Genomic DNA, 10,837 nt, shown 5'->3' with positions numbered 1-10,837 from the left:
TGATTTTGTTCTATACTATTTTGTCCTTTTCTGTTCTGTGCTGTTTTGATTTATTCTATTGTATTCCATTTCATTCTATCGTGTTCCGTTATATTCTGTTCTGTTCTATTCCATTCTGCTTTCTATCCTACGCTACGCTTCAACTCGTTTATTTATTTTTTTTTTTTACTCCATTCCATGTCATTCCATTGTTATCATATTCCATGTATTCTTTTTCTTTTCTTTTTTTTCCATAGTCTATTCCTATCCTACCCCATTCTATTACTACTCCGTTTTCGGACACACACACACACAGACACACACACACACACACACACACACACACACACACTCCTCCGCACCTCACTCCCCCACAAACACACACACACTACCCGTCCCCCCTCCCCCGCACAACCCCGCCACCAACCTACCCCTCCCCCCCAACCCCATCCACCCCACACACACACACTCACACACACACACTCACACACTCTCCCATCCCCCCCACACACACCTCGCACACACACCACACATACCCCCCCCCCTCACACACACACCCTGCCCCCCCCCCCAACACACACACCCCGCACCCCCTCCCCCCCTCCCCCCCCCCACACACACCCTATCCCCCCAAACACACCCCCCCGCACCATCCCCCCCACCCACCCCCACCCCACCCCACCCCCACACACACACACTCACTCACCTCCTTCATGGACATACGGCCACGGAACATGGCAGCCACGGTCAGGTAGCGGCCGTGGCGGGGGTCGCAGGCAGCCATCATGTTCTTGGCGTCGAACATCTGCTGGGTCAGCTCGGGCACGGTCAGGGCCCGGTACTGCTGGGAGCCACGGGACGTCAGGGGAGCGAAGCCAGGCATGAAGAAGTGGAGACGGGGGAAGGGAACCATGTTGACGGCCAGTTTACGCAGGTCAGCGTTCAGCTGGCCTGGAGAGAGAGAGTGGGAGAGAGAGTGAGATAAGATCGGGTATCTAATCGAATCGGTTTTTTTGTTTTTGTTGTTGTTGTTGTTGTTTGTTTGTTGTTGTTTTTTCAAGACAAGACAAAAAAAAAAAAAAAACAAGGCTCGTTTTACATGCGGATGTTTTGTGAACGTGCGGCGAATATGTGTGTGTGTGTGTGTGTGTGTGTGTGTGTGTGTGTGTGTGTGTGTGTAGACCTCCGTCTGTCTAAGCACGCACAACCATCCTTTCCTCCTAACCCTCGCCAACCCTCGCCAACCACCACCACCCACTAGCGACCACCGACCACCACATAACCCATCCTTCTTTCCACCCACCACTAATCCCACACACCACACAACACCCACACGTCCTACTCCTCACCAAGCGCTTCACCAATACCATCATCACCAATAAAACAATACCCCTGCTTCCCCCCCCCCCCCCCCCACCCCCTCCCTCCCCCTTTCTCCTACCCTTCCCATCACTTGCTACACCACCATCCACCCGCTTCTTAGTCCTCCTTCCCCAAACCACCACCAATTTCACCACCACCACCACCACCACCACCAGCCCCTCCTCCTCCTCCCCCCCCCCCCACCTCCAACTTACCACCTTTCACTACCACCTGTCATCTCTACTACCACCACCCACACGCCAACATCCAATCCTACCCTCTACAATCTACCACCACCACCACCACCACCACCGACCAACCCCAACCCTAATCACTACACCCAACCCACATCCACCCAAACCCTATCATCACCCCACCCACTACCCCACCCACTACCCCACCCACCCATCACTGACCAGACCACCCACACACCCACACACACACCCTCACTGACCACCCACACACACACCCTCACTGACCACCCACACACCCACACACACACCCTCACTGACCACCCACACACCCACACACACATCTTCACTGACCACCCACACACCCACACACACACACACCCTCACTGACCACCCACACACCCACACACACACACCCTCACTGACCACCCACACACCCACACACACACCCTCACTGACCACACACACACACCCACACACACCCTCACTGACCACCCACACACCCACACACACACCCTCACTGACCACACACACACACCCACACACACACCCTCACTGACCACCCACACACCCACACACACACGCTCACTGATTACCCACACACCCCCACACACACCCTCACTGACCACACACACACCCACACACACCCTCACTGACCACCCACACACCCACACACACTCCCTCACTGACCACACACACACCCACACACACACCCATCACTGACCACCCACACACACACCCTCACTGACCAGGGAAGCGGAGGCAGGTGGTGACGCCGGACATGGTGGCGGACACCAGGTGGTTGAGGTCGCCGTAGGTCGGGGTGGTCAGCTTGAGGGTGCGGAAGCAGATGTCGTACAGGGCCTCGTTGTCGATGCAGTAAGTCTCATCCGTGTTCTCCACCAGCTGGTGCACGGACAGGGTGGCGTTGTAGGGCTCCACCACGGTGTCAGACACCTGTAATTAACACAGGTAAAACACGGGTACAGCACAAGATAAAATACAGGTACAGCACAGGTAAAACACAGGCACAGCACAGGTAAAACACTGGTACAGCATCGGTAAAACACAGGCACAGCACAAGATAAAATACAGGTACAGCACAGGTAAAACACACTGGTACAGCACAGGTAAAACACAGGTACAGCATCGATAAAACACAGGTACAGCACATGTAAAACACAGGTAAAACACAGGTAGAGCACAGGTACAGCATCGATAAAACACAGGTACAGCACATGTAAAACACAGGTACATCACAGGTAAAACGCAGGTACAGCACAGGTAAAACACAGGTACATCACAGGTAAAACACAGGTACAGCACAGGTAAAACACAGGTACAACACAGGTAAAACACAGGTACATCATAGGTAAAACAGGTACAGCACAGGTAAAACACAGGTACAGCACAGGTAAAACACAGGTACAGCATCGGTAAAACACAGGTACTGCACAGGTAAAACACAGGTAAAACACAGGTACAGCACAGGTAAAACACAGGTACAGCACAGGTAAAACACAGGTACAGCACAGGTAAAACACAGGTACAACACAGGTAAAACACAGGTACATCATAGGTAAAACACAGGTACTGCACAGGTAAAACACAGGTACAGCACAGGTAAAACACGGGTACAGCACAGGTAAAACACAGGTACAGCACAGGTAAAACACAGGTACAGCACAGGTACAGCATCGGTAAAACACAGGTACAGCACAGGTAAAACACAGGTACAGCACAGTGCCGTGTACCTTGGGGGAGGGCACCACGGAGAAGGTGTTCATGATCCTGTCGGGGTACTCCTCGCGGATCTTGGAGATGAGCAGGGTGCCCATGCCGGAGCCGGTGCCGCCGCCCAGGGAGTGGGTCAGCTGGAAGCCCTGCAGGCAGTCACAGCTCTCCGCCTCCTTCCTGACCACGTCCAGCACTGAGTCCACCTGTTGGGGGAAGGGTGTGAGGGGGTGTAGGGGGAGCGTGAGGGTTGGGAGTGTGTGGGGTGGGGAGGGCACAAAAGGACATTTTGACGTTGTTGAATGTTGCTGCTTATAGTACAGACGACGAACAGTACAGGGCCATACTAATGACTGTCCAACTAAATCGAAAAAAAAGGGGGAAAAAATTATATATGTGTATGATATGTGTCTTATTTATATATTTATGTACTTATTTATTTATTTATCTATTTATTTGATTATCTATCCGCATTAAACGCGAAACACTGTCATACAAACTGCAAAAACACAGTTCTTGACATAATATTATTGTCTTTACCACGTTAAACACAAAACTCTGTCATGTCTTTTTTCTTTCTTTTTTTTTCTTTTCTTTACTCTGTGTGTGTGTGTGTGTGTGTGTGTGTGTGTGTGTGTGTGTGTGTGTGTGTGTGTGTTAAATTCAAACGCAACAAACACTGCAAAAACACGGATCGTGACATATTATCCTAACCATTAAGCATATTAGTGTATCTTATTGTATATAGTATTTATTGTATTGGATCGCATTGTACTGTACTGTACGGTGTTGTATTGTATCGTATTGAACAACATGACGTTCAAATAGGTCATTAAACTCAATTCACATCACCACAAACGAAGAGCCCGCTAAAAAAAAAATAATAATAATTTTTTTTTAAATCCTCTATTCTGCTTTTTTTTTCTCTAAAAAAAAGCAGAAAGAAATAAAAAGAAAAACAAAACACAAATCGAAAGACAGAATTTATATGAATTCAATAATGCTTAAAATATATGAAAGACATAACACACAAAAAACACACACAAAAAAAACATACCACCCGCCCATCACACCACCCATGCTCCTAACCGTCACCAAAACCTCATCCTAATCTCTTCTCCACCTCCCACCACTAAAAAAAAAAAAAAGAAAAAAAAGAAAGAAGAATATTCATAGAAGAAGAAGGGGGAGGAGGAGGGGAAAGAGGTAACAAAGAAGAAGAAGGAGAGAAAGATGAAGGAGGAGAAGAAGGAGGAGATGGAGGTAACAAAGATGAAGAAGGAGAGGAAGTGAAGGAGGAGTAGGAGGAGGAGCAGAAGAAGAAGGAGGAAGAGGAGGAGAATAAGGCAACAAAGGAGAGGAAGATGAAGGAGTTGGAGGAGGAGGAGCAGAAGAAGGAGGAGGAGGAGGTAACAAAGAAGAAGAAGGAGAGAAAGATGAAGGGGGAGGAGAAGAAGAAGGAGGAGGTAACAAAGAAGAAGAAGGAGAGAAAGATGAAGGAGGAGGAGAAGAAGAAGGAGGAGGTAACAAAGAAGAAGAAGGAGAGAAAGATGAAGGAGGAGGAAAAGTAGAAGGAGGAGGAGGAGGTAACAAAGAAAAAGAAGGAGAGGAAGGTGAAGGAGGGGTAGGAGGAGGAGCAGAAGAAGGAGGAAGAGGGGGAGAATGGGGTAACAAAGAAGAAGGAGAGGCAGATGAAGGAGGAGGAGTAGAAGAAGAAGGAAGAAGAGGAGAAGAAGAAGGTTACAAAGAAGAAGGAGGAGAGGAAGATGAAGGAGGAAGAGGAGGAGGAGCAGAAGAAGAAGGAGGAGGAGGAGGAGATGGAGGTAACAAAGAAGAAGGAGAGGAAGATGAAAGAAGAAGAAAGAGGAGGAGGGGGAGAAGGAGGTAACAAAGAAGAAGAAGATGATGAAGGAGGAGGAGGGGGAGCAGAAGAAGGAGGAAGAGGAGAAGAAGGTAACAAAGAAGAAGAGGAAGATGAAGGAGGAGCAGAAGAAGAAGGAGGAGGAGGAAGTGAAAATGAAGAAGAATCATAATCAAAATCAGAAGAAATAGGATACAATAAATTAAAAAATAATTTTAAAAATTAAAAAAGGAGTAGACAACTCCATCAACTGACGAGTTCAGCGCCCTCAGTATAGTGGCCCTTGGCCCAGTTGTTTCCGGCGCCGGACTGTCCGAAGACGAAGTTGTCCGGGCGGAAGATCTGGCCGAAGGGGCCGGAGCGCACGGAATCCATGGTGCCGGGCTCCAGGTCCACCAGCACGGCGCGAGGCACGTACTTGCCTCCTGGAACATGGATAGTCAATGACTTTTTTTGAGATTTTGTAGTTGTGTTGTTGGGGCTGTTGTTTTTTGTTGTTTTTTTGTTTTTGTTTTTGTTTTTGTTTGTGTGTGTGTGTGTGTGTGTGTGTGTGTGTGTGTGTGTGTGTGTGTGTGTGTGTGTGTGTTTAGGGAAGGGGGGGGGTCCTTTTAAAGGTGGGGATTGTTATGTTCGTTTTTTGTTTGTTTTGTTTGAAAATTCATGTAATGGACAATGATATGAGCATTATAATAGCGAAGCAAGAAATAAATTGGTTACGAACTTGTTCTGATAAGTAGTTGTCCTTGTTTATTCCTTCTTTTTTTTTTTCTTTTTTTTCTTTTTTTGAGGGGTGGCGGGAGGGAAGAGGCTGTTTAGTTTGTTTTCTTTGAATATGTCGACTTACAAAGGTGCACATCCTTATACCAATAAAGTAAGTGTGTGTGTGTGTGTGTGTGTGTGTGTGTGTGTGTGTGTGTGTGTGTGTGTGTGTGTGTGTGTGTGTGAGAGAGAGAGAGAGAGAGAGAGAGTGAGAGAGAGAGAGAGAGAATTGAATTAAATGAATTGAATTGAATAAATTTTATTTACTGAAGATAATACAGTAAGCAAAATAATGCTTTTTTTTTTAATGCAGCCTTCGAAGGGGAAACAGTAACATAAACAAATGGGGGAATCATTATATGAGAGAGGGTGGGAGGGAGAGAGAAATATTAAGGAGGCTAAGAGCGAGTCAACAGACGAATGGAAAGGGGGGGTGTGGAGGAAGCGAACAGAAAAGAAATATATATCAACCAACACGCGGACAGACAGACAGACAGACAGTCTCAGACAGACAGACAAACAGATGGACTGACCAGTGGCCTCATTGTAGTAGACGTTGATTCTCTCCAGCTGCAGGTCGGAGTCTCCATGGTAGGTACCGGTGGGGTCGATGCCGTGCTCATCGGAGATCACTTCCCAGAACTGGAACCATATACACACACATCCACATCAAGTCAGTGCTCTTTCCGTTTGTCTGTCTGTCTGTCTGTCTGTCTGTCTGTCTGTCTGTCTGTCTCTGTCTGTCTGTCTGTCTGTCTGTCTGCCTGTCTCTCTCTCTCTCTCTCTCTCTCTCTCTCTCTCTCTCTCTCTCTCTCTCTCCCTCTCTGGATATGAATGTGTGAATGCGTTCGTTTTATTACTTTTTACGATGTTAATGATGATGATGGTGACTGATCATTCTTCGTTGTAGTAGCAGTAGATGTAGCAGTGTTAACAAAATTATTATTGTTGTGTCGTTATCGTTAATGTTGTTATTGTTATTGTTGTCACAAGGACAGATTGGAATACTGGGCGAAGCCTAAAATCTTTATCCTTGAGTAATAAAGTTTTTGAATCATGAATCTTGAATCTTGAATCTCTCTCTCTCTCTCTCTCTCTCTCTCTCTCTCGCAACACTATAATGTATGGCGAAACCGGCAGGTACCCATTGCATATTAGATCAATTTTCTCTGTCTCTGTCTGTCTGTCTGTCTGTCTGTCTCTCTCTCTCTCTCTCTCTCTCTCTCTCCCTCTCTCTCAGCACTATAATGTATGGCCAAACCGGCAGGTACCCATTGTATATTAGATCAATTGTAAAATGCATAAAATATTGGCCCAAACTAACAAGACTGCCAACATCACGATTGTGTAGACAAGCATATGAGATGCTGCTGCTGCAAGAGGAGAAGGGCAAACAGAACTCGGTATTCCACATCAAGAAAACACTAACGGAACATGGATTCGGTCTTGTTTGGATGTGCCAAGGAGTAGGGCACGAGAGCGGCTTTTGTATCGGAATTTAAAGATAGACTTATAGCATGCTACGAACAAAACTGGCACGGAAAAATAGAGAGCAATGATAGGCATAAATAGTTCTATTCATTTAAATCAATATTTCAAACAGAGAAGTATATTAAGATTATAACAAATAAATGGCATAAAATCTGCTTTGCGAAGCTCAGACTGAGAGCACTTGGACTGAATGCCAACAGAAGATGGTTCGATTCAGACGTAGCAACATATCCCTGCCCAATGTATGGCGAAAGCCCAGAAGATGAAAACCATTTTATATTTAACTGCAAAAAGTACGATGAATTGCGAAAAAACTACCATTTTCAATACAGCTTCAGCGCAGAGAATAGATTTGTTCGGCATACTAATGACAGAAAATGAAGATATGATACTTTCACTTGCACTTGCAAACTATGTATCTGAGGCAATAGATATACGGAGAACGTCCGTCATCGGCCCAAATACTCATTAATCAATTAAGAATTAGTATGGGTTCTATGAAGAAAAAGCATAGATGAAAAGGAAGGGCTACATTTGGATGGTCAATCTCGACATTGTAATTATTTGATGTGTTGGTATTGATATGATGGGGTTTGATGTTGAGGTATAGATAATTATTTCGGGATTTATATGTACTTTAGAATGTGTTTGTACTGATATGATGTGTGTCGATGTTACATGCGTAAATATTTATTATATGATTTATCTGTACTCTGTTTTCTGTGTACTGTCCAAACCTTGGAGTTGAACGACTGAAAAAAAAAGCAAATTACCCCCCTGTCACATGTAGTTTTAAGCTAATGACAAAGTGCCAAAGTGTCGCAAATATCTTATTAGTTTATGCTGTTTCAATTCTGTTTTGTTTTTCTTTCTGTTCTATTTTATCTGTTTTGCACCATTTTGTTCTGATTAGTACCTACTATATCACTAGAGCTTTTCAGCTAAACATTTCAGTATTCAGTGTTCTCTCTCTCTCGTTCTCTCTCTGTAAGTACCAGTCTGTCCGTCTATCTGCCTGTCTGTCTATCTGTATGAATTATGTATATGTGCCTTTGTCTGTGTCTGGGTGGTTACAGCTTGACAATTATCTGCTACGGAAGGAAGGAACGAGAGAAAGAAAGACAAAGAAAGAAAAAGAAAGGAATGAAGAAAGAAAGAAAGACAAAAAGGAAGAACGAAAGAAAGAAGACAAGCAAAGAAAATATCAGTCCTAATTAAGATTAAATATGCGCTATTCCGATCGCTGTCATAGTGAACACTCACTATCAAAGGCGTTACGCAGTTCAAGTTAATCTTTCTCCATACTTTGATGGCCTATAATCACTTTTAATTATATTAATTATCGTTGAGCGGTTTGCCCCTGTGACAAAAAAGAACAAAAATACAGCATAACCTTAACAGTCGTTCAATCATGAATACTTACTCAATCAGTCAATCTAGACTTTAGATAATCACGAAGAAAAAAACGAACCTGGGTGTGGCTGTGTACGGGAGGAAATCGGATCATCGACATGGAAGTAACCTAACTGAACAGGTGCAGATAATTTTTTTAAAAGGGTTAATGATCCCACAGCGCTTTATAGCCATCGGCTCAGTGAATTCACATCCATATCCATGTCAGAGTTCGGTTGGTTATGGAAACAAGAACATATCCAGCATGCGCACACCCGAAAACAGAATATGGCTTCCTACATGGCGGGGTAAAAACGGCCATACACGTAAAAGCCCACTCGTGTATATACGAGTGAACGTTGGAGTTGCAGCCCACGAACGAGAAAAAAAAAAATCCACATCCAATGTATCTTGGGCTCTGCAGGCCCCCAATCCTCTCCCTCCGCCGTTTTAACTCTCTCCATACGAACAGCGAAAGAGACGACGTTAACAGCGTTTCTCCCCAACTACCACCATCAAAATATCACAAGCGGAAGGCTTTTACACTGAAGAGGTGAATGTTGACAAAGAATACCACAATTCTGACGACGGAAGCTAAAGGTTGGATCATTGAGACACCCACTGGACATCCGAGGGGTCTGTGTAGAGGAGAAGAGAGGACTGGCCGTACTGAGTGAATTAACCTTCCCCCCTACTGAAGTCAGGTACCCATTTATTTCACCTGGGTTGAGTAGTGAGGAAAACAAATCGGAGTAAAATGCCTTTCCCAAGGATACATCAACACACTGAAACGTGGTCTTGAACCCCGATGACTAGTAAACACTAGATCAGAAGTCTAACGTTTGAGATCTGGCTCTGTCTTCAGTACAGATTATGGGACAACAAAGACAGAAAAATACAGTAATCGAATAACCAACCAGTTAATAAATAAAAATTAGAAAAAAATACAATTGACCTTAGAACCTCGAATAATCAACCAATCAAAATAAAAACATGAAAAAAACAAAAAAAAAAAAACAAAAACAAAAAAACTGACCTTAGCAACTCGAATGATAAACCAATTGAAATAAAAACAAAAAAAAAACTGACCTGAGCACTTCTAATTATCAACATGTTGAAATAAAACCAGAAAGAAACAACTGACCTTAGCACCTCGAATGATCAACCAATCTGAATAGCAATGAATAATTAAAAAAATATATATATAAGTGAAAAACCAACTGACCCCTTAGCACCTGGGATAATCAACCAACTGAAAAAATAAAAACCAGGGGGGAAAAAGACAACAGCAACTACCCTTCTTAGCACCTCGAATAATCAACCAATTGAAATGAAAATCAGAAGAAGAAAAAAATTAAAATAAAAACCAGAAAACTACCAACTAACCTTAGCACCAATCTGGTTGCCGCACTGGCCGGCCTGCATGTGCACGATCTCACGCATGGTTGCTGTGTTGGTTGGGTTCTGGGTGGCAACTGCCGAAAAATACTTCAAGGGTACTGTACCCGACTCTGGTAGTTCAACAACAACTGCTGCTGGAATGCCAGGACCCTGGCTACCCCTGGCTCCTTTTAAAGCGGGTAGATACCTAAAGGTGAAAGTTCGTCGGGAAGGAGGAGGAAGGGTGAGAGGTCGTTTCTACAGACAGCCCACTCTTTGGTGTCGGCCTCCTACCTATGCCTGAAGCATACAGCTGTGCCTTTCCCGCTTATTGTATTGTATTGTATTTTTAAGCGCGTTGGGTTACGCTGCTGGTCAGGCATCTGCTAAGCAGATGTGGTGTAGCGTATATGGATTTGTCCGAACGCAATGACGCCTCCTTGAGTAACTGAACTGAACTGGGCTGAACTGTATTGTATTGTATAACTCGTTTGCCACAACAGATTGTTTTGTGTGAAATTCGAACTGCTTTCACCAGGTAGAACGCGTTGCTACAACTAGAGTGCCACCCTTTTTTCTGTCTGTAATTTTATGTTTTCCTATCATAATTTGCCAGACACAACCCTTTAGTTGCTGTGGGTTCTTATACGTGCACTACTTGCATGCTGCACATGGGGCCTCCGTTTAT

At 44.7% G+C, this 10,837-nt stretch overlaps 1 protein-coding gene across 1 annotated transcript in view; it reads right to left on the bottom strand.

The window, feature by feature from the left end:
• Positions 1 to 10,227, bottom strand: part of LOC143286095 (tubulin beta chain) — an 11,907-nt gene extending 1,680 nt beyond the window's left edge. The window contains exons 1-6 of the mRNA XM_076593682.1: positions 10,156 to 10,227; positions 6,420 to 6,528; positions 5,383 to 5,552; positions 3,287 to 3,472; positions 2,282 to 2,489; positions 686 to 930 (exon numbers count right to left, since the gene is read on the bottom strand). Of these exons, the coding sequence (XP_076449797.1) occupies positions 686 to 930; positions 2,282 to 2,489; positions 3,287 to 3,472; positions 5,383 to 5,552; positions 6,420 to 6,528; positions 10,156 to 10,212 (975 nt within the window). The 5' untranslated portion in view covers positions 10,213 to 10,227. The remainder of the gene's footprint in view (positions 1 to 685; positions 931 to 2,281; positions 2,490 to 3,286; positions 3,473 to 5,382; positions 5,553 to 6,419; positions 6,529 to 10,155) is intronic.
• Positions 10,228 to 10,837: the final 610 nt, after the last annotated feature.

The sequence above is a fragment of the Babylonia areolata genome, chromosome 9, assembly GCF_041734735.1.
Source record: "Babylonia areolata isolate BAREFJ2019XMU chromosome 9, ASM4173473v1, whole genome shotgun sequence".
Lineage (NCBI taxonomy): Eukaryota > Metazoa > Mollusca > Gastropoda > Neogastropoda > Buccinidae > Babylonia > Babylonia areolata.
This window is presented reverse-complemented; position numbering and strand designations above follow the sequence as displayed.